The sequence below is a fragment of the Paroedura picta genome, chromosome 3 (genome assembly GCF_049243985.1).
Source record: "Paroedura picta isolate Pp20150507F chromosome 3, Ppicta_v3.0, whole genome shotgun sequence".
Lineage (NCBI taxonomy): Eukaryota > Metazoa > Chordata > Lepidosauria > Squamata > Gekkonidae > Paroedura > Paroedura picta.
The window spans coordinates 149,235,543-149,259,866 of record NC_135371.1 but is presented as its reverse complement, the minus strand read 5'-3'; the positions used below and the strand labels follow the sequence as shown (position 1 = coordinate 149,259,866).

At 44.0% G+C, this 24,324-nt stretch overlaps 1 protein-coding gene across 5 annotated transcripts in view; it reads right to left on the bottom strand.

Moving 5' to 3' along the window:
- The window catches only part of DIP2B (disco interacting protein 2 homolog B), a 183,180-nt gene that overhangs the window by 93,776 nt on the left and 65,080 nt on the right, over positions 1–24,324 (bottom strand). For all 5 annotated transcript variants that reach the window (XM_077328628.1, XM_077328631.1, XM_077328626.1 and 2 more), the window contains exon 2: positions 10,040–10,111. In XM_077328628.1, coding sequence (XP_077184743.1) covers positions 10,040–10,111 — 72 coding nt within the window. The remainder of the gene's footprint in view (positions 1–10,039; positions 10,112–24,324) is intronic.

Sequence of the window (24,324 nt, the reverse complement as noted above, 5' to 3'; positions counted from 1 at the left end):
ACCTCTTAGTGTGTACAGATGCCAAAGCTCTATAAGTACAACTTATTTCACTCAGAACCCCTCTGACCTCCCCAAAGAAAAAAAAAACCCAACAACCAAGCCATCCACTGGAAATGGTTCCCAATGTTTTTCAGTATTTACGTTATCGTGAAAAACCATACCACCAAGGGGTATTTATGCAGGTTCCGTTAGCCCAGCAGTTATCATCCCATGGACCAGGCCCCACTTGCTGGTGGCAAGCTCTAGTAAAGCCACCTCTGGGGGCCTGTTGTCATCAGGAAAACTTGTTGCTTGTATGCATGCATATGAAAGCAAAGGCACTCAACTCTCTACCTATCTTTTGCAAGCAAGCTCACAGGCATGGCAGGCTGGAGAAGGAAGGTAACGTGGCAGTCAACACTGCTGTGATATTGTAATAATGCTGTAGATCCTTGGTTTGTTCCTCCCCTCCTGGTGCTTAGCCTGTGTTTCCTGTCTCCAGCTTTCTTTGTCTGCTGCCCACTGCCCTAGCCTTGGCATAGGTGGGGTCGTAACTCTGGCTTCCCTACTTCCTGTCATGTGATTGTGATGTCATGTACTTATATCTGCTGCCCTTGCAGCCACTGATGAATTAAAGGTCATGGAATGGCCCAGGTTCACTGAACAAACCATCAAATATCTTTACTAATCTGCTCCTTTATATCAAGGTTAAACATTTATGGCACATCAAAAGCCTGAAGGAAGTCAGCGTTCTTTATAGAAGCTTCACCATCTGGTCACGTGAAACAAATTCTTACATGCCTATCACAATCCTGTGAGAAAACCTCAAATATTATATATGATGATGATGAAATCTGTTCCACATAATTCTGCTAAGGCCTTGGAGGAGGAGCATGTCTCATGGCACTTAACACCCACTCACTCACAGCGGCTGTCCTGTCCCTGAGTCCCGTCCTCCTCCAACCAGCTTGTCTGTCTGTCCAACAGCCAGCCAATCACCTTCCACCCCCCGCCCCTGACCATCCCCTCCTCCTTCCTCTTCTCACCAATGCTTGGAAGCTACAGATCCCTGCCATGTGAGAGCTGCTCCTGCCGGTGAGTTCCCTGCAGCCCGCAGCCTTTCCAGGTCCTGGGGGGGGGGGTATGGATGGAGAGGCCATCCTCAGAGTTCTTCCAACCCCCCCAATCTAACACCTGCTTATTTCTGCAAGCAATGGGCTTTGCCACTAGTCTTTATCTATGGTTTCTCTATATATTTGTGAAAAAGCCTGGGGGGGTGGAACGTGTCCACCTGTCCAAGTTGGAATAGGGCCAATCAGGGTGCAGCCAGCCTGATTGGCCCTGCCCCTGCAGCTCCTGCCCTCCGTCCCTGGACTCTAGCCTCTTTGCTCTCAGACGCGTCCTCAGTGCCTGGAGCCAGCACCAGGTAAGAGAAGATGGCCCTGGCCAAAGGGTTGTGGTGGAGGGCCTGCTAATGAGGGCCTCTAGGCCTGCTAAGTAGGGCCTGCTAATGAGGGCCTCTTGGCCTGCTAGGCTGGGCCTGCTAACGAGGGTCTTCCAGCCTGCTGACTGCCTGCTGAGGAGCTCTGTCCCAGATCTGCTAACGAGCTGGCCAGCCCCTGCCCACCCCACTTGATCCGGCTGTAAGCTGCGGCCCATAGCCACCTTAAGATGCCTGGCTGGGGGCCAGGGGAGGGGACCCTTTCAAGGCCTGTTCTTAGGAACGGGCTTTGAAGTTAGTATTATTATATACAATAAAAGCCTGCCCTGGTATTACCCCATATGTCAGAGTTAGAGGGCCTTGGTGGATATTAGGTCTTAGTTCAACAGCATGCTGAAACTAGAACATCCAAACTCATATCTCATGCTGTGAACTAGAAAGAATGACACACACACAATCACTGTATAGAACAGGGAGAGGAAACAGAGGCCCTGGAAACATTGTGCTAAAGAAGGAGGCTTGCGAAAACATCTGAAAGCAAAGTGAAATAAGAAACACATAAATGCTTTGAGGTACAAAGGAAGTTGGAAGACGGGGTCAAAATGGAGAATAGGAGGCTGGGATGACTGACAAAGGGAAGGTGTTCCAAGAATGGTGGGCAGGAAAGAGCACAACAAAAAAGCACGGACCCATTTGTGAAAAAGGAAAGGGGCAGAGTAGACGGGGAAAGAGCAACTTCCGGTCAGAGAGCCATAAATCAACAGATAAGGAATTTAAAGTGAGAAGATGCATTATTGGGCAGATGTAACTGTCTCAGTTAACTTTCATTTGCTTCACTGATTTCAACAGGCGAATTAAGGTTGCAAGTTGCTACTGTGCAGACGCTTCTGCCCAAGGCTCCAAAGACTAGGACACAGAACTGTAACTGTAAAATGTCTTAGAACTTCCCTCAGTGCACATGCCTCTACAGGTTCTAGAGTTTCTCAAGAAGTGTCTGAGTATCGGCCATTGCCAGAAGGCTGTACTCTCCGGTGCCAATCCATTTTGAGTATTTCAAGGGTGAAAAGAGGAAAGAAAAACACAAGATAAATTATTTTTTGAGCAAAGTGCAGTGGTGCTACCCTGACACAGGCAATTCTGTGTACACGCACACAAATGGACATGCACATGCAAACTGTCTGTACCCAAGCATTCTCTGCTGACGCGCCCACCTTGTGAAATGGCTCCCACATATCGCTCCACGCCATCAGGAAGGCTCCCACATATCGCTCCACGCCTACGGAAATCCATCATGCCTGAAATGAGCTAATTAGAAAGCATGGGGAGCGGTGCAGTGGAATCAGTATAGGAATGGATTTTAAATGTATTTATCATTTCAGATGATTTTAATGGTTTATGTGTTGTGAACTGCCCCAAACCCACTTGAGGGGAGGGGCGACCTGGAATTAGAAACATAAATAAAGGTAGAATGGAAATGTTAAGGATGTCATTTTTATGAAGGACATAGGGCTACTGTATAATGGAGAGAACTTTTATAAAAGAAGTTGGGTTGAAACACTATTGTATATAGCAGTGTTTCTCAACCTGGGGGTTAGGACCCCTTTGGGGGTCGAATGACCCTTTCACAGGGCACGCAGCGGGGCAAGCAGCTTGGCCAGGGGGCACAACAGCCTTGCAGGGTAGATTGAGATAGAGCGTTCATCTATCTGGAGCAGCAAAAAAGAGTGAGATCGGCATGGGGGGACAGGAGGCAGAACTGAACTTAGAAACCCTGGGGGAAAACCAATTTATATGCCATCATGAGCAATGGATCTTCATGCCATTGGTCAGTTTCGGTTCAATTTCTGTGAAAGAACAGTTGCATAATTTTATGGCTGGGGGTCACCGCGGCATTAGGATGGTTGAGAACCACTGGCGTATAGTATCTCAGGCTTTCTGACACAGACAGCCCAGACTCGCCTGGTCTCATCAGACTGTGGAACTTAAGCTGAGTTGGTCGCAGTTAGTACCTGGATGGATGGGAGACCACCAAGTACAAGGGTTGCTATGTAGAGACAGACAATGGCAAAACACCTCTGAACACCTCTTTTCATTGAGATGCTCATTATCACCCCAAGATCTCCATCAATCTCAGTCTTGGCCACCTCAGAACCCTTCAGTTTCTGTTGAAAGTTAGGATTTTTATTTCTTCCTGTGGGCATCTTCCTTCCTGGAGCTCTTCAAAATCAGCCTTGGTTTTGCATTTTTTCATAATTTTTGTCATCCTAGTCCTATTACATTATTTGTTGGATACCTTCTGCTATTTAATTGCACTGTCTTATACTGTGCAATCTGCCCTGAATCACAGTGATAAAGGTGGCCTATAAATAAGGTCAGTAAATAAACAACCAGGTTGCTTAATTTCTGCAGCAGGAAGGAAATAAACAAAATGCTAAGCAATAATGCAAACTGCAGATAAGAGGTCTGGGCAGGACACCAAGACTTGGCAAATTTAATCATTATAAAGTAGGCAGAGGATTCCATTGCTTTATACTTAGGAATTGATTATATAATGCAATGTTTTGGAGAGTAAAAAAACACCTTTAAGCCAAGCATGAGAAACAGCTGCTACATTTGGCATCAAGGTTCCCTACATTTATACTCTCAACCAAAGGCCAGGAGCTACTTTAAAAGAGAGAATGAACACAAACCTAACAGCTGAAAAAAAATGAATGGAAATACCCATCAACCAACGGGAAAGCTGAACCAGTAACACAAGAAGTAGAATCTATATGCATCCACCACAGAATCCACAAGCTTCCACAATAATCTCTTGGCCAAAGTATGTTTTGCATGCATTTGGGAGGGCTCTGCAATTAATAAGGACAATAAAAGAGGAAATATTCAAATCCAAATTGATTTCATCTCACCCTTAAATCTGAGCCTCAGGCACACTCAAATCCTTTCCTGGAGGCCCTCCACTCCCTTATTTATAATTTAGATGGCATGCCTGTAAGTAGGGATCGTGGTCTATTCTAGTCCTGTATGCCATGTGGAAGATTTTGGGTGTTTTAGAAATAAATTAGTGTAATATCCAAAATTACATGTTGCCACATTACAACAGAGACATCACTAGAACACCTTTGAGGGCCCACATTCATGCTTCGTCATCTGCACTGGTTACCAGTCTGTTTCCAAATCAGATTCAAGGTATTGGTATTGACCTTTAAGGCTATACGCGGCCTGGGTCCCGTCTACCTGCAGGACCGCTTGGTTGCTTATGCCCCCCGCAGGGCACTCCACTCTGCAGGTATGAATTTACTGGTTGTCCCGGGCCCACGGGATGTTCGACTGGCCTCGACCCGGGCCAGGGCCTTTTCAGTCCTGGCCCCAACCTGGTGGAACGAGCTCCCAGAAGAGCTAAGGGCCCTGCGGGATCTACCAGCTTTCCGCATGGCCTGTAAGACGGAGCTCTTCCGCCAGGCATATGGTTGAGGCCAGGGCAGCTCTCCCACAAATCCATCAGAGATCCCCTCCAATATTGAGATCTCTAACATCGAGATAATTGTTAGATCTATTGTATTGGTGCCACCCTCTTCTGAATATTATTCTCCCCACCAGGCTGAACTTGGGGGGAAGTCAGGTAACTAAGATCAGAATTGTGACCACCGCCGCTTATATGTTATACGTAACTTTTGTTGATGTTAAATGGGGTTTTTATGGGGATTTTATTGTGTTTTAACTATTTATGTTGTAAACCGCCCTGAGACCTATTTGGAGAAGGGCGGTCTAAAAATTAAATAATAATAATAAAAATAATAATAATTTTCTACACGTAAATCAAAAAAGCAGACTGCAGTCACATATATTCTAAGGAAACAGGTTCATTTGCTGTCAACTCTTGACAGAAAAGGCCCAGCAATTTCTCTTAAGTGGGGCTCTGAAATAGATACAGCCCTCTCTCTCTTACTTACTGGACCACTCTCCAGGAATTTCTCTGGCACCAAGTGGGTGTGGTAGTTTGGTACAGCCTGGCGTTTTAATCATCACAATGACACTCTCATTTCCTTATCTGCACAATGGAAGTACTTCCAATCTCAGAAGCGAACAGAAGCCATTCATTCATCATGGAAAATGCTTTGAATTGTTTTTAAACCTCAAAGATAAGCAAAACTAACTCATCTCTGAAATAATATGCCAACGCGAAGGCCTTTATTATTCCTTATGTATGCTCTGCCCACACTGAAGTGAATGAGCCATAAGGCATTACTCTACTCTGCATACTCAAGTACGGCAGCAGTAATTGGTACCTTACCTAGCAACATGGCTTCTGTCTCCATCTTCTGCTAATTATACAAGCAAAATGAAATGGGAACTAGACTTGCATAGGAGGGAACAAACTGCCATATTGACAGTTCAAGAGAGATCCTTGGTAATACTCCAAGATGACATTAAAAATATGCATCATTTGTAAGCAAAAGGCATTTTAAAAGATCTATGCAGTGTTCATCCACTCATTCACATCAGCACAAAAGGGTCATCTGCCACGGAAGCCCACAATAGGATTGGCCAAGCAACATCAGCATTTGCCGCATTCCAATGGTGCCTCTGGAAGAAGATGAACATCCTCTTCCAGACCCTAATCCTGCCAATCTTCCTAAATGGATCAGAAACATGGACTTTCCTAAAACCTGACGTAAACAAACTCGAGACCTTCTGAATGTGATGCCTGCGGCAGATTCTGAGTGTCTCTCTATGTGATCATAATTGAAATGAGACAATTTGGACAAAATGTGACAACCAGCCACAAATTAAAGAGCAAATCCAAAAGCGCAGACTGCAGTGGTTTGGCCATGTCTGCAGAATGAACACCAGCAGATTGCCTCATAAAATCCTCTGGCAAGAACGACCAACTGAATGGAAGATCCAACAACTGGCGACAAAGAAAACATGGCTTAAACATATCGAGGGAGACCTTAGAAACCAGCGATTGACTATCCATATGGCACAAACTCTCTGGAGAAGAGCCTAATGCTGGGAGCGATCGAGGGCAAAAGAAGAAGGGGACAACAGAGAATGAGGTGGCTGGATGGAGTCACTGAAGCAGTTGGTGTGAACTTAAATGGGCTATGGGGAATGGTAGAGAACAGGAAGGCCTGGAGGATCATTGTCCATGGGGTCGCGATGGGTCGGACACGACTTCGCACCTAACAACAACAACAACATGGCACAAACTACTGCCACCAATCGCCAAGAAGGGAAACGTAAACAAGGCAAAAAATCCAGCAGCGTATAGGCCAAGAGGACAACCTGCTCCAGTAATCACCAGCTAAAGGATAAAAAGAAGACATCAGCACAGTGGATTGTCCTACTGGAGTAAATTCTCCGAGCTATAGAAAAGAACAAATGCAGACTCATTGCCTATAAATCTGTGATCATAGAGGAAGCTGTCTTATAGGGAGTCAAAAGCATGTCAACCCTTCTCAGCAAAACCTCTTCTGGCTGGCAAGGAACATTCCCAGGAGTCAGGCAGAGAAACACCTGCTACCTGATATCCTCTAATGGCAGATGGTAGGGACTGAATGTAGCATGTGCTCTACCACTGAGCAACAAGCTATAAAAGAAAATCCCTGGGGAAAGCATTTTAAAAATTTCCATCAGATCACTGTATAACACCTTTCATAAATCAGCGAGTTTGTCTGCCCTGCAACTTTCCAACTTGGCTGCAAAGCACCAAATTCATTTGCAGTGCCTTCAAGCATAAACTGGAGGAAGAGAGACACACCTAAGGCCCACTATAATCTATAAGACTCAGGGGTGGTCAAACTGCAGCCCTCCAGATGTCCATAGGCTACAATTCCCACGATCCCCTTCCAAAGCTGGCAGGGGCTCGTGGGAATTGTAGTCCATGGGCATCTGGAGGGCCGCACTTTGACTACCCCTGCAATAAGTCATTTCAGACACAGGCAATCTCTTATTTAAATACACCCAAAGCAAACAAAACCAATAGGCAAAAGGTTGTGTCTTCTTGAGATTTATTAAATCCTAAATAATTTTGCAACCGGAACAGGGTCCCAGGTATTCAATCCCGCTTTCTATTGCTTCTTCAGTGGTTGCAATTGTTGTCTTAATATAACATCATATAAAATCATCAGTATTACAGTTACAGGATATCACATAGGCAATAGCTCTTCAGCAAAGGGGTCACTTTTTCAATTGTGCCCCAATCTTTTATTTAAGACAGACTTCTTTGCAGATTTCATGAGCAAAATCCACCAAGCAGAGTAAGGAAAGATATAGGAACATCAACCCAAATTTGTTAAAGATTTGATTTTAGGATGGCCAGACAGGGCCTGGCAACACTCCAGGAGAAAAGATAAAAATAAAAATGAGGCCTTGTTTACCTATAGGAAGTTCTCATCATAGAGCTTTCGGTAATTCCAAGAGCCATCTGGAAGTGACAAAGGGTAGCTCTAGGAATCACTGGAAAATCTATGGTAAAATCAGCTGTTCTTACCGTAGAATTTATAGTGAGTATCTTTATAACTTCTGAGGCAGATTAGGGATCACCAGAAACTCTACAGTATCTCCCTGAATCTCCTATAAGCACACAAGGCTTTGCTTTCTGTGTATTTTTTCTCCAAGTGTTGCTTCCAGCAATGGCAGGCAACAGGACCTGAGGACAAGGGACCCCCTAACCCCAACAGGGGCCTTGGCAGCCCTGTTCAGTTTTCATTTGTGCATAAAAAGTGGAAGCCAAAAAAAAAAAAGTGGGAAGAAAAATCTCTTCCCCTCCCCAGTTCAGTATAATGGCTGCATGTGGAGGAATGGGGAATCAAGCCCAGCTACCCAGGTCAGAGGCTGCTGCTCTAAACCACTACACCACGCTGGCTCTCTCAGCCCCAATACAGATTTTTTTGGTTGCCTTATTTTATAAAGCCCAGTTATACTACAGAATCTCCAGAGTATAAAGAGACAGCTCCCTTGTCTGGGGGTGGCCCAGTTTTGCCACTTGTACAACCATATCAAGGGCCAGCCACTGTAGTACTGGGAAGGACTGATAAAAACAGCATATGCACAGCTCCCCAAACCCCAGCTGCACTAATCCTGTTCAGATTTTCTATACAGCTCAGCACACCTCATTAAGAAGCTGAATTAAAAAAAACAACAACACACAGACACAGAAAAAATGCAAACTGAATTATCACTTGCAAGCTCTTTTTGAAAATGCAGCCCATGGGCATATTTAATGTTACATGGACGTTACAAACTCCTTCTCCTGACATAACCACCTTGAAGGGAGGTGATGATCATTATCAACCCCCATGCACACTGACAAAGCAGAAGCAATTCTGAGGCAATGACATCCAATATCCTTTTACCCTTATTCATCTCTGGTATAATTCCATCTGATTGACAACTAATTCCAGCAACCATGGGGACCTCTGCACATCCCTACCCATTTAATCCTAATGCAAGAGGCCTTTGAGGCATAATTTGATTTTTTTTTAAGGTTAAGCATCAATTGCAGAATTACTGTGCACTAAAAATCCTCCTGCTAATTCTTTGTTCTACCTTGGAGTGAGCATGATAATTATTCCCTACCTAGTCACTCTTGCTGCTAGAATACTCTGAATGGAAATATCAATATTTGCAAAGCATCTTCAATGAAAATAGAGAATAAAAAATGCTTAATAGAAATAGGATGCCCAAGTAAGAAATTAGTGAACAGGAAGAATGCCCATAAAGACAAGCTACAACTGCTCCGTCTTCTACATGGCAGCCTTTCTTTCATGCTTCCATCACTCATTCCCTTGCCCCAACTTCTGCTTCCTGTTCCCACCTGTCTCCTTCCATTCCTAGGCTTTTCCTGTCCTGGCATTACTTCCCTTGGCCCCCTGTCTTACCTGAACATTATTCCAAGGCAACCTGCAACTTTGGCCACGTACCTTGGCCACTTCCCAACCTACCCCACTTCACACAGAATCATAGAATAATAGAATCATAGAGTTGTAAGGGACCTCTTAGGTCATCTAGTCCAACCCTCTGCACTATGCGGGACACTCACAACCCTATCGCTTATCCACTGTAATCTGCCACCCCCTTGAACTTTCACAGAATCAGCCTCTCCATCATATGGCTATCCAGCCTATGTTCGAAAATTTCCAAAGACCCACCAGCTCCCGAAGAAGCCTGTTCCACTGAGAAACCGCTCTAAATTTCTTGGTCTCCAAACCCCTCACCATCTTTGCTGCCCTCCTCTAGACACAGTCCAGTTTGTCTACACCCCTCTTCAACTGTGGTGCCCAAAACTGAGTACAATGCTCCAAGTGAGGCTGATGTGGAAGTCTTTCATGTATACAACCTGCCTATATCTATCAGGAAAGTGCACTGTACAAAAGTGCTGTCAAAAAAACCTGACTAATTTCACGAACACTGCAAATTTGATTCTGCCAATACACAGAAAACAATTGCCTTTCAGTGTTTTCTTAAACCCGAAAAGATTTCAGAGATCTTATATGTACTCTCCACCACCCAGTGTATTTCCAACAGGAACAGATCAGCTTAAAATCTAAGAACGTCAGCTTCCCCCCACCCCCATCACTCCATGGCAACAGCACTTCTTAATGCAGGACCTACCTTGGGTCTGTGGGATATACGGAGCCAACAGCTTTGCCCTTTTCTTCTCATATCCCTTCTGGGTAATATCTCCTAAAAGAAACCAAAAAAACCAGAAGTGAGACTTGTGTTGCCACAAATGTATGGGGATGGGGGCGAATCCCTTAAAGGTGTCTGCAAAGGGGGGGGGGGGGAGTTGACCCAGGTTCCTGTTTCTAGTGGCAACAGGCCGTCAGGTGAAGATAATCATAAACCTCTCACAGTTAAATGGAAAACAAACACACTTAAAGAGTTTGTTGGTTGATGTTGACACCCAACATCACTATTAACCCATTCATTCAAAGCAGGTGAGATCACATTAGCTGTCTTTTCAGGTGTGTAGCTAATATTGGCAGCTGAGGTACAACACAAAGAAAGATGGCAACAGTGCTGAAATAAATTTCTCCCAAGCATTTGCTTGATGCGTGGCAAGAACCAGCTGGCTGTTTGTCCCACAAAATATCTGAATGACAAGAGAAGGGCTGGCATAAGTAAAGATCAAAGGTAAGCAACAAAAACTGCAGGTCCAGAAGTTACCAGCTGCAAAAAAGGGAGAAAAGTAGGTATGGGGACCACCCAAAGTGTAAAGGAAGATAATGACCTAAATCTCATGAAAATATCTGGCATTTGTAATTAAGACACCAAAATGACCCTCTATCAGCTGGGTCAAGCCCCAAAGGCTTCCTCCCACATAAAGGTCTGAGGCTCATCTAATGTTGATCTAATATTTTACACCCTTGCCTCTCAAACTATTCAAAGCTGGGGTGTCTCATCATTACCCCATAAAGAAAACAAAAGAGCAAACATTAAGCATAACAAGAACATCTGCTATTATACCGCCATGACACAGTCAGTCCAGAAACGGACAATGATGGTGATGAATCATGATTAGTTTTTGCTTCATTAGTGCTTAGACTGGAAGTTCAACCCTATGCTTCAGCTTTCCACTGTGGGCATGCCGGAAATGGAGTTCAGAAGGGGGGGGGGGATGACAGCAATCGGAGGGAAGTTCTTGGGATTCTTCAGCCTTATCCTGTCAAGCATGAGGAGGAAAGGAACGGCCCTTCACAATAGCTTTCTTTTTTAAAGGCTAGGTGGATAAAAACTATTATACTGCTGCTAGAAGAGTTGGTTTTTATACTCTGCTTTTCACTCACAGGAGTCCCCAAGTGGCTTACAATCGCCTTCGCTTCCTCTTCCCACAACAGACACCCTGTGAGGTCGGTGGGCCCAAGAGAGCTCTGACAGAATTGCTCTGTGAGGACAGCTCTATCAGGGCATGTGGAGGAGCGGGGAACCAAAACCAGCTCTCCAGGTTAGAGACCACCGCTCTTAACCAAGCTGGCTCTCTCACCAAGCCATTAAATGTTCCTCATTCCAATCAATGTCTTTATATATCACTTTTTTGTTTTGTTTTTCCCTCCCTCCCCCATTCTTTTACACCTCCCTCTTTTGTTAACACCACACCAAGTGTGTGTGCTGCAGCCACACCATCTTTACGCTTGGTTTTCCAGAGTCTACACACAATGTATGACAGTCAGGTATTCAGTGGTCACCGGGGACCGGTCAATGCTTGACAATTTTACTGAGGTCTGGGGGGGGGGGAGATAGTCTTTTGCCGAGGACCGCCGCTGCTGCCTGAACCCCTGCTCCACTTGCTTTCCCGCCGGCGCCCCTGACTTCCTGCCACCCACTGAGAGGCGCTGCCAGCAGCAGCTGCGCAGTGACACACCGAGGGGGAGCCCTAGCCATGGCAGCTGCTCGGGAGCACCAAAGATAAGCCGGGGGCAGAGTGGCAGGGCAGCCCCCGAGGCAGCAGCTGGGGAGGAGGATGAGGAAGAGCCACAGCCTGGTACCGACTGATCAACGGACCGGTACCGGTCCCTGGACAGGAGGTTGGGGACAGCTGCTTAAATACTGGCAATCAGAACCTTGGCAAATGTCCGCAAGTATTTAGGAATGCGCACCTGCCCTTCATACATTGCTTGTTTATCACAGGTAATGCTGATGTAGCCATAGCACACACAGCCAACACGCAAAAAATGCCAGATTGACTCAGAATTGAGAAGTGAGCTTTATGTTGCCCCAAGCTCTGAAACAAAGTAATCTAACTCAGATGCCGCCAAGCCTCTCCCCCTGTCATGTTCTGGCAAGCTGAAACAAATCTAATTACAGAAACAGCAACAAAAATGTTTAAAGGCTTACAAAGCACGAAGGTAACTTCCTCCCCCCTTAACAACCCCCCCCAAACCGAAGCATAGTGATAAGACTTGGGAACAGCACATAGCCCATGAACCTATGGAAACGGTAGCAAGGACATGGGATGCCTTATAGCCAAAGGATTCTGATGTCTGAAAGCAGAACCAAAAACACCAGCAATGAAAAAAACATGAGCCTTCCATCAGATAATGCACTCTCCTCCTGAGACCTGTTGTATCTATTCACTTGGGTGGTCAAAAATGGAGGCAGCTGCTTTTATTTATTTATTATATTTGCAAATACCACCCTCCCCTGAGGCTCAGGGCGGTTTACATAAAACTGAGTGGGATAGGAAACAGTCCAGATAACTCAATAGTTGTGAACGGTAACAATACCGTGATAACAGACAGAACAGTAGAACAATGATGAAAACAGCAATTCATACTTTCCCAGACATGGTCCTGAAGTTCCTCCGAGGCTCACTGGAACATCTTGTGCCTCTGGCAGGGGATGGGCTAAGGAACCAAGTTCCCAAATTCCAGAGGAGCCGCCATATTAGGCTATTGCCTCAAAATGATACAATAGGCCTTGTGGCACCTCAAACACTGAAGAGTTTGTTGTTGCTTACGCATTTCTCAGACATGGGAATTGCCCAACTTGTCACTGTTGTTTCAGGCCTTGGAAGGACACACATCACTGGCCAGAACAGAAGCTAGTAGCCATTACAACGGATGAGTAGGACAGGTTGTTACCTGCTTTGTACGTCTTACGCATGGCAGAACCCTCCCGCCCCTGTGCAATAACTGCTTTCTGTGATTTTGTCAGTTGTCTCGAGCATGTCAGCAGACAGAGGAGCTCCAGATTACAACAGCAGGGAGGTTGACAAAGGAAAGCAGCAAGGAGGATATTCCATCAGTGTGAGCAGCCAAATAGCTTCTTGTGCATCTTCCTCCTGCCATGGGAACACATTTTAAGTTTCAAAACACCCTGTCTTTGCTAATATGGCCCAAGTCTTGCACTGCTGTCTGTTGCTTCTTCAAGCTTCCTCCATCCATGCTTGGCTAATATAGATCCAGTTAAAAAGCCCAAAGGTGTCATGCAGCCCTGGATCCTGTGCAAAAGCAGTTTTGAGATTCAAAGAGGCAGCTACAGTCCTATAACAGAGGGGACAAACTTTCCACACACGGCAAGTTCATGATACAGAGATTTATCTAAACCACCGCTGTATCTTTAAGACTTGGCTTCCTGTTTTTCAGAGTCCGAAGAATGTGGGCTCTATGCAGCCAGAAGATAAATGTAGGCCTGTAAGTGATATGCTTCCTCTTGTTCTTTTAACTAGTCTTTCTACAAAAATTAATTGAGAGCCTACTGTGTTCTTAGTGTGAAGACTGTATTTAACAGAAAACAACCCATCCACACCCAGCTGTTAGAAGCAACATTAATATCAGAATATCTGAAAACCATCTAAACGACAAATCAGGCTTCCTCAACAATAGCTGCTTCACAGGCCAAAATGATCCAAGCTGCTGCACCCCTTATGCAGACTATCTTCTGCACCATGAAGAACGGAGACTGTGAAATTGTGATGCTTTATAGCAGGAGTAGTCAACCTGTGGTCCTCCAGATGTTCATGGAATACAATTGCCATGAGCAAACGCTGGCAGGGGCTCATGAAAATTGTAGTCAATGGACATCTGGAGGACCACAGGTTGACTACCGCTGCTTTATAGGCTGCCTAAGGAGGCAATAGGCTGCCTAAGGAGGTGGTGAGCTCCCCCTCACTGGAAGTCTTCAAGCAAATGTTGGATACACACTTTTCTTGGATGCTTTAGGATGCTTAGGGCTAATCCTGCATTGAGCAGGGGGTTGGACTAGATGGCCTGTATGGCCCCTTCCAACTCTATGATTCTATGATTCTATAGGAAAGGGGAGATGGGTAAGACAGGATGGGTTTTCTCTTGTTTTTAAAACCCCAAAGTACACAGTTGATGGTGCAAAGGCAGACTTGGCAGGGGGTGGGACAAGAACCTGGAAACATCAGCACAGAAAATATTCCAGCAGGATGCTGCTGTCCCTGCAAACTTTGTTGGAGTTGCAGCAACTAAAGCAAAATGAAAGATCAACTAGGAGTTGTGGGGTATTAAAACTCCAGTCCAGTCCAGGCCATAAGCACAGCCTCAACAGTAACTGAACAGATTTCATTAAGAGTTTTCTAAAATTAATCCCATAATTTCCTATTGCTTCAGTAAATACTAACTTGCCAATTCAATGTTTTAAAACGGATTGGAGCAACATGCAGGCTAAAACAGCTGCTCCTTAAAAAAAAGAAGCCCCAAATCTCTCTGATAATCCCGCTGTTAGACACACATTTCCTCACAGATAACAGAAATCTGCATACTTCCACTGGGCCAAAAATGCCATTTTACAGGGCACAACAATATATATATAAGCAGCATTCCCTGTTTTCCACAAAACATATGATCTGTACAAAACTTAGGATAATTGCAACAGGCACTATCCATTATTGTCTGGCATTTCACAGGATCACTAAAATTCCCATGTATTTTACATAATTACATGGGACTGACATCCAAATATGCAGTGGCTCTGCAGTTCATTATACCAATGCATCTGAAGTCTACAGAAGCAATGTCTCATTCTAAAACAAGGGTAGTCAAACTGCGGCCCTCCAGATGTCCGTGGACTACAATTCCCATAAGCCCCTGCCCCCTCTTTCATCTGAGCACAAATGCAACACTCATGTGCACAGGGTCAGGCAGGAATATGTGCCTCCCTGCTTGGAAACATGGCAGTAGAAAGGAGGAGGAGGAGGGGGGCCTTCTGGAACAACTCTTGATCTGTCTTAGAAATTCTCTCCCAACAATATTGCTTAGGGTTGAGGAGCACGCCATGCCTGGTGAGCAACAAATGTTACTGTTTACTATATTTATTTATATCCCTTGATAACCAAAGCCAGGCCAAACCTATCTCACATGAGAAAATCTTTCTGTCCCTAAAGAAATGAGAGCAGCCTGTAATAAAAATGTTACAAAGATACATTTCAATTTGCATTCAAGAAATGGTCGCCTTCAGCCATTCATTTCTGTCAGCTGTACGGAAATCCCCCACACTCCAAAAAAAGAAATACAGCAAGGACTGAATCACAGTAGCCCACAGCAAGACTCTTCATCCAACAGTTAAGGTTAAATAAACATCAGCTAGCTATTTTCAATAGCTTTACTAGGGCTAGGCACTAGGGCTAGGCACTGTCTTTTAATGAAAGGTAGCTTGGCCTATTACAGATACTAATATTTCAGCCAGTAATGACACAAGGGTGTGCATACATGACCCTAAGGTTACTTTCAAGTGGGTAGCCGTGTTGGTCTGCAGCAGCAGAACAAATTTAGAGTCCAGGAGCCCCCTTAAGACCAACACATTTTAATTCCAGGGATGAACTTTCGTGTGCATGCAGAGACAATGTCAATGAGGAAGTGTGTACACACACGAAAACTCATCCCTTGAATTAAAATCTGTTGGTTTTAAACGGACTCCTGAATTCTAAATTTGTTCCCCTAATGTTACTTGTCCTTTTACACAGACACACAACAGCATACCCCTCTTCCTTCCCCAGAATCTGGGAAGCCATCTTTTTCTACATCTTCCTTCAGTTCTTATCTTCACAAGAACTTGAAGACCATTTAAAAGGAAATGTGTATTGGGCCGATGAAACCAAAGTACTAGGATTTCACTGGAATGGAAGAACAGAATCAAGAACGAAGTCGGGTACTTTCATATGAATTACACAGCAATGGCAAATGCTAACGTGAATCTACAAGTGTGAATCCAAGCTGATGACTTGTTGCTTGGTACGGTTGTTTGCAAGGCACCGAGTCAATTCCTTCAGCATGGATTTGAATGTCCCTGCCTCTGTTCTTAGATGTTTATCATCTGAGCGATGTGGAAGTAATCTAGAGCCACAACAGAATATTATAGCAAAATGCAAATCATACTGCAGCATGTGGAAGAGGATACCACAGAGAAGACAGTGGAACTGAAGGGATAACACCACTTTGCAGTGAGAATTTGATTTCTGGCCAGAAGGTCGGAGCTTTCATAGTCCCACAGGGCCTGCAAAACGGAGCTCTTCCACCAGGTTTTTGGCTGAGACAAAGAAGATCTGGGCTTGGCATTAGAAAGTATGTTGAGCTGGGGGGGGAGTTTTTTGTCGTCAAGGGGGGGTTGTAGCTGGGAAATTTTAATAATTGTTTTATTGTTGTAAGTTGTTAACTACCATGAGCCATCTGGAAGTGGCAGTATAGAAATTGATGGATAGATGGATGGGATATGATTCCCTCCGGTGAAGGGAAGTTGTGGGCCTGTGGACATCACACCGCCCCATGCTCTCAACGCCTCTAGTTTGGATGGGGAAGTAGGTTGGGAGATCATCTGCCACGTTATGGGTTTTGAGTCTTTAAATGGGGGTGTTTTAATGGGATTTTAAGACCATGTTACCCGCCATGAGCTCATTGAGGAGTGGCGGGATACAAATTGAAGAAATGAATGAATGAATGAATGTGCATGTTTGTATTGGTTTGTATCAAAAGTAAATCAAAACAAAGCAAGAGGGAAGAGAACGGAGAACTGTTTTTTTTTTTTTTTTAATTCCTGAGAATGCAGAGAACCTAGCATGGAAATATACATATACATATACACATACACATATATATGAATGAGACATGAGCACTGCTCATACAATTTCAAAAGCATATCATGTGTACCTGGGGCTTTACAGGAAAAATACCTCTTCTTGTTACACTGTCAACCTTAAACTGACTTGTAAGCAAAACAAACTCCATCTTCTTTCAATATACTGGTTAATGAAGAGAATGAACGAGAAGTTTTTGGAACCAGGCCTAAAGCATACACTATTAACCTACAGCCAAATTCTTGGTTTTGCCAGGCTGTGCTAAAGACTAGAGGGGAGTCACTTCCTTTCATTCAAATATTTCTTGGTTGAGCAGCTCTCATACTAATTTACAAAAACTGCTAGTTCATTTGGATCAGAAGAGACTGGTCTATGAGCAATCAGTGTGAGGAGAAATTCATACATTCCCACCATTTTCCTGTGACACAGATCTATTTCACATTTCCCCCCAGGTCACCCTACGTAACCACATCCCATTGCAATTACTACAGTTAACAAAGAGCAATCTCTTGATGTTACTCTCAATGCAGCAAAGTCCAAAATCACTGGAATGTACATATAGTATGATTTCAGATTACTTTCAACTAATGCTTAAATATCCTTTTGGGATCTAGCAAGCCCCAACCCCAAGTAGCAATAAAGGACATTTTATAATTTGGGTCAGTGATAAGCAAGATTTTCCTTGATTCCCCTCTCCACCCCTGCCAATAAATGTCTGGTTTTAAGATTTGTAATTCACCGCATGCTTTTGGTTTAAGGGCAGACGGGGGGGGGGGAACCTTGCATTTAAAAAGAACTGAAAATTTGAAAACATTCACAGATTAAGTTTGCTGGGGGCTGGAAGGCAGGGGGGGAGAATGTAGCAAAACAAGGTATTCCTGCATCATGTTCTATCTGCATTAGCAAACCATGAGCCAGAAAGCCAGATGGACAAATGCTTCCCCTTTGCCTACACTTACCTCTCTTCTGAAGAAAACAATTTTGCCAGCTGGTGTTTAGGAACTGCCAAGCAGAATCTCCCAGCATTCCCATAACAGGCTCACTTTCCCAAAACCAAACAAATCACCATGGGTGATTTGGACAGTAGGCTTACTCAGAATCCTGCTATACTTTTACTCAACGGGGCTTACTCCCAGAAAAGCATTTCACTGTAAGAGCTGGAAGAGTTGGCTTTTCTAACTGCTTTTCACTACTTGAAATCGTCTCAAGGTGGCCTGCAGTCGCCTTCCCTTCCTTTCCCCACAACAGACACCTTGTGAGGTAAGTGGGGCTGAGAGAAATCTAACAGAATTGTTCTGTGAGAAGAACCCCAATAGAACTGTTACTAGTCCAAGGTCATCCAGCCGATTGGGGAATCAAACCCAGTTCTCCAGATTAGAGGCCACTGATCTTAGCTACTATACCACGGTGAAAATAAAAGTCTACCCTCAAATTGTCTCTGTGAAAGGATGATTCCAAGGTTTGTTAAAAAGCTCACTTTACTCCCCTAACTATGTTTAATACTCAGTATTATCTGTCGTTCCTTTTACACAAACCAGAAAAACTCTTTAACCATCTTACTACCCTTACAGGCAAAGAAATCCAATATAATTCTGTGAGCAGGTATATCTGTCTGGTTTCTTCTCACAAGGAGGTTTATCTGTGACAAAAAAAATTAAACCTTGGCCTAGTCCATATCTCTGATGCACAGTCTAACTGTAAGGATGGATAACCACCCTGAACTCCGTGGAGAAAGGATACAGTGGCATACTGTTATCCTTTATTTAAAACACTGTTCACGTTAACTATGCAGCTATACTTCCTACAGCATTCCAACACCTGAACTTAAGAGAAAGTTATCTCCCTGTGATAGTGAGACAAGAAAATTCACTTTCACAGGAATGCATCCGGAATCCATTTAGGGGAGGGGGGAGTTTCTTTATTATTTTGTTGTTGAAGCAGCATTGGTGGTGAAGAGGTTACTTGACGTCTGTACCTGTCTCCCACCACTGTGCTAATAACATTTTGGAAACTTTGTGGGGAAGGATTAGAAAACATTCCTTCAACGTTATTACTCCAATTAAATGAGTAGTCCCACACGGTAGCTATGAAGTAAAAGAAAGACAAAACACCCAGGTGATCCTCACGAATAACCAAGCATCTGGTCACACACAGAATTTATTCTAGGTATTAGTACTCCACATCTGCCACAGATTTCCTGGCCTCACCAAGGGCAAACCCCACAAAAAAGGTAATGCTTCAATAGATATATTAGTCTTTAAGGTGCCAAAAGACTCCTTTTAGTTTACTGCTGTAACTTCCTAACACAGCCAATCCAGTGCAATTTGTAACCATATTAGGTTTTCAATAAGTCAAGAGCACCTAATGCCACCTATTATTTCTCATATAAAACAGACAAAAAATCCTGCATAGTGCAGGGGGTTGGACTAGATGACTGGAAGTCCCTTCCAACTCTATGATTCTGATTCTAATCCAACTTTTAAGTTACCCCAAGTTTCCAAAGTTCTTTTGTTAAAACATTCCAAGCTGAAGACAGCCACAAGGATTCTGAGAACAAAGGCTCCCATTAGGAATATGAGGGCTTGGCTTCACCTTAATACAAGCACTCACCAGCCTCTTCCAACTAACCTCCCAAGAGCTGCTGAAAACAAAATTTGAAACCACCACCTTCTTCCCTTTGGGTAGATTTTAAAAAGTTCTTTATCCAGTAAAAGTGGAAGTTCAGCCAACCACCACTGGATGGAAGCAGAAATAAAACCTGATGCATCTGATAGCAACCTTGAAATCATGCAACAGGACTACAACAATTAGTTAAGAATGTCATAGGCCATTTCACATCTCCTACAGGAAGACCAAACAAAACGCAGCAGAAGGGAAGGAACTGGAGGCCACTACTGTCAGGTAAAAAAAAGCGATCACCTTTATGTACCAGTTATGTTTCTGTTAAGGGAGAAAACAAGGAGATGAATGAACCAAACTTCCAAAATTCAGTTAAACAAAACTAAAGGTCATCAGAGACCTTCTGCATTCTTTGGTCCTTAGTGTTTAAAAAGGGATAAAGTAAACCCATCATTTTAAGCAGGGGGGAAATGCAATACATTTTCAACAGAATCCTTGTTTTGACCTCACCTTGTATCAACAATACACGTTTAAAGGTTGAGGACTTTGATCTATTAGTAACCTAAATTAATACTGATCAAACAGATTTCAAAAATTAAATATACCTGGCTGCACAGCAATCCATGGGCTGATCAAGCAGATAGCAATACCACTACTGCTCAACTCACAGCCCTAGGTTTATGGTGTGTAAACAGTGCAGCTTCAGGCTCAAAGAAGAAATAAAGGCATTTAAGTTGCGTCATACCAGGAAGGAAGGAAAGAGTCGCAGCATGCTATAATTCTGGAAACATAATAAATGTATGGTTTTGTCAAAACAGGAGGAAACAAAACTGAGTCATGTGACAAAAAATGTAACACTCTTAAGGTTAAACGATGAACAATAGGTGGATTTAACACCCAGAAATCAATTATTGACAAATTAAATCCCATTTCTCAGATACTCATTATAGCGTATAAAGTCCAACACACAAGTTCCTTCTGCTATTAAAACTATTTTATTTTTTCTGTGCAAATTACTTTTATTTCATTGACATTCTTCTGCACAATACAGCTGACAAATATGGCTCCATGAAGGAAATGATGATACATTCCAGATCAAATTCCAGCACATGAGTAGGGTAATAACAGAAGTTATCCCTGTGGGCTTAGTTCAAATAGAACATAAATTCAATATTCTGCATTCGCTGCTTCATCAGAAGCACCTAGTGGGATGATAAAACAATATAAATTGCAACAACAAATTTAAATCGCAATTTTGAAAGTAATTAAACATGCTGGTATGTTAAGAGTATGCAGCTCTAACAACCATCCTGCAAATATCATTTAAAAAAAATTCCAACTACAATCAACATTTCACCAGCAGCAAACAACTACTCAGATGTAAAAAACATCAACAAAGATAAGCCTTCATGCCCTCCCAGTTATCCTTCTTACAAGAGCTAAATCGCAGATGAAAACTCCTCCACAGATTCAAGCAAAGGCTTACAGTCCCCAAAGCATGGAGGGTTGTAAAATAGACTGAATTGGGCACAGAGTGGCAGTCAATGTAGGGAGGCCAGACAGGGATCAATAGGAAGGCAGCCCAAGCTATGGTTCCTGCACCTTCTGAATAGTCTACAACAGTGGTCCGTGGGGAGAGGGCGACCTGGGCCCCCGCGCATGCACGGCAGCCCCGCACAAACGCGCATGCGTGGACCTACCACGCAAATGCATTTGCGCCCGTCAGGGCCACAAACGCACATGCACAGCAGCCCCCGCAAACGCGCATGCGCGGACCTACCGCGCATGCGAGTGTGCACTTCCAGGGGTGCAAACGTACATGCACGGTGGCTCTGCGCATGCACACATGCGTGACAGGTCCACGCATGCGCATTTGCGCCACCGGGCATGCTTCCCTCTCTCCCCCCTCCTGCAGCAAGAAGCTTGGTGGGCCGCAAGGTAATCAGCCGCTTCAGCGGCCAATTTGCTTGCGGCCTGGTGAGCTTCTCACTGCCGGGGGGGACGGGGGAGAGGGAACCACAGCCCGGTGCCTGGGGACCACTGGTCTACAAGGCAGCCTCCACATGATGCACACATATAACCTTTTTGGTCCTCGCCCCAACCTGGTGGAATGAGCTCCTGGAAGAGCTGAGGGCCCAGCTGGAGTTGTCCACTTCCCGCAGAGCCTGCAAGACAGAGCTCTTCTGCCAGGCATATGGTTGAGGACAGTACGGAGTCCTGGTATTCCAACCAAGAATCCCCTCCCAAGGTTCATTCAGATTTGTATCCACTCCCAGTGGCTGAACAAGGTGGGATACGACTGGGGTGATTAGACGAACATCTGGCTGTTTGCTGCCTTTATTTGTAATTTGAGGGTTTTATGGGGGTTTTACTGTATGTTTTATTCCTGTAATCCGCCACGAGTCCTTTGGAATAGTGGCGTTATACAAATAGAAAAATAAATAAAATAAATACATATTGACAAAGTACAGAAAATCAGGAGGGCATGCGGTTGTCAGAGAGAACTGAACACACTTGGCCCACCAGCCTACGACAGACAGACAGAGTCTGGGTTTTGCAAGGTATCCCCTATAACTAATGATAATATAGGTTGCTTCCAGCAGGACGTGATGGGTATCAAAGCACTCCCGGTACAGAGAGAGGACTAGGAAGATGTGAGTCAAAGGCAAAGGCATTATGCTCAAACCAGGTCAATCTGAGGCCCTAGGCATGTCACCTCACCATCTCAGACTGTGTCCTCATCTGCAAACCGAGAACAGTCATGCCCTGAGCAGCTGCATGGATGAAAACAAAGGCGACAAAGCACCCTGCCAATTAAGAACGTTACAGAAATAGATTCAACCGTCCTAACCACTACTTGCTACTACCTAAGTGCAAGGAAAACAAGCAAATTATCCTGTAAAGGACGTCTAGGTTAAACCTAGTTATTTTACCCCAAGGAAACTTCTGGGGTAACCACTGACAAGTCACAAGTGCTTAACTTGGAATATTATATTACAGCCATAATCCGGCAATCAAAGGAGCCTACAGGCCCAGGCCTAACATGTGCTTGCATGTGCATATCCAAATGCCTTGCAAAGAGTTTTCTTCCTGCGACTGGAGCCAAAAATCCATTCCAAGCAGTGGTGTTCAATCCGTGTAAGGTGGTAACACCAGCTAATCCTGCTGTGCTTACACAATGAGACCCTTTCAACTTCTCCCCTCCTCCTTGTTCCCCTCCCCCCATTAGAATTAGAACACTGAATCATTTACTCTCTAACAAAGGCATAATTGCTACAATACAGAAATTACAGAAAAGGATCACGTACAGGCTGAAGCACTCCAGCGACAAAAGGCTGCAAAAACACACTTATGTAGAGAACTAAATACCTGTGGTCTGGACAGGATCAACCGTGTTTCAGGAAATCAAAAAAATCACATTTTCAAATTCACATTTTAGAGTTCAATGCTATTGACTAGTCTGCTGCCACTTTATGTATGAAGGAGCCCAGATGACTAACAAAAGTTAGTTTAGCCTCGTTAACAATAAATACTAAGCAGGGCCAATCATTTGCCATGAATGTAAAAATCATTCACAGAATCCAGTATCTGGTACAGATCTTATGGTTTTCAAAGCCTTGAAGGACTATTACTGATACCTTTAAAAAGAGCACATGAGAACATGAACATGATTCTGCTTTTCTACAACTAGCACATTCCTTGCACAATCATTTAAGAACCTGAGTAGCAGGTTCAGTATGTACACTAAGCAAGTATGTGCAACTTAAGCAAGTTTACACAGCTTACCTCAACAAAGAACTATATTTTTCTTGGAAGAAAACTGGAGTTTCCCCAGTGCTGAGCTTGCAGCTCTTTCCAGTGTTCAGACCACAGAATTAGCTGCCTTATCTTTCTTTAACTCCATTACATACACATAGATCTACTACTATTACTATAAATTACTGTGGTCTCAGGGGCTTCTAAAGCCCACTAGCAAGTACTAGCTCTCATGCTATAGAAAGGCTTTGCAGATTTTTCAAGTTGCAGAAAAAAGTGACCTCAGAAGAAAAATAAGTCCTTTCTCTTTAACCCCTTTCATGATTTCTTCTAAACAGGATACACAGTTTGCAGTCATGACGCATAGTTTCTGAACACTTTTAGAGCAACAGTCTCTTGGGAGAAAAAAAAAAGACCTCACATTTCTGCTGAGTTTCCCAATAACTCCATTAACCAACACTTCCAGTTCTACTTTATTGCCTCCACAGTGGTACATAGGAGCATCGACCTTGCTTCTAGCCAGAGGGTGTTGAATGAGGTCCACAAGGGGAAATAAGAAAGGCTCTCTCTATATATACCAACTTCTCAGCAAGTCAACACTACTATAAGAACAAGACAGGGACAAATGTAAAGTTCTGCATTTAGGTAGGAAAAACCAAATACATCAATATAGGATGGGGGAGACTTGTCTTGGCAGTAGCATGTGCGAAAAGGATCTAGGAGTCTTAGTAGACCATACATTGAACATAAGTCAGCAGTGTGACTCAGTGGCTAAAAAGGCAAATGCGATTTTGGGCTGTATCAAACAGAGTATCATGTCCAGATCATGGGAGGTGATGGTACCGCTTTGCTCTGCTCTGTTTCGGCCTCACTTGGAGTACTGTGTTCAGTTTTGGGCACCCCAGTTGAAGAGGGATGTAGACAAACTGGAGCGTGTCCAGAGGAGGGCAACAAAGATGGTGAGGGGTTTGGAGACCAAGACATATGA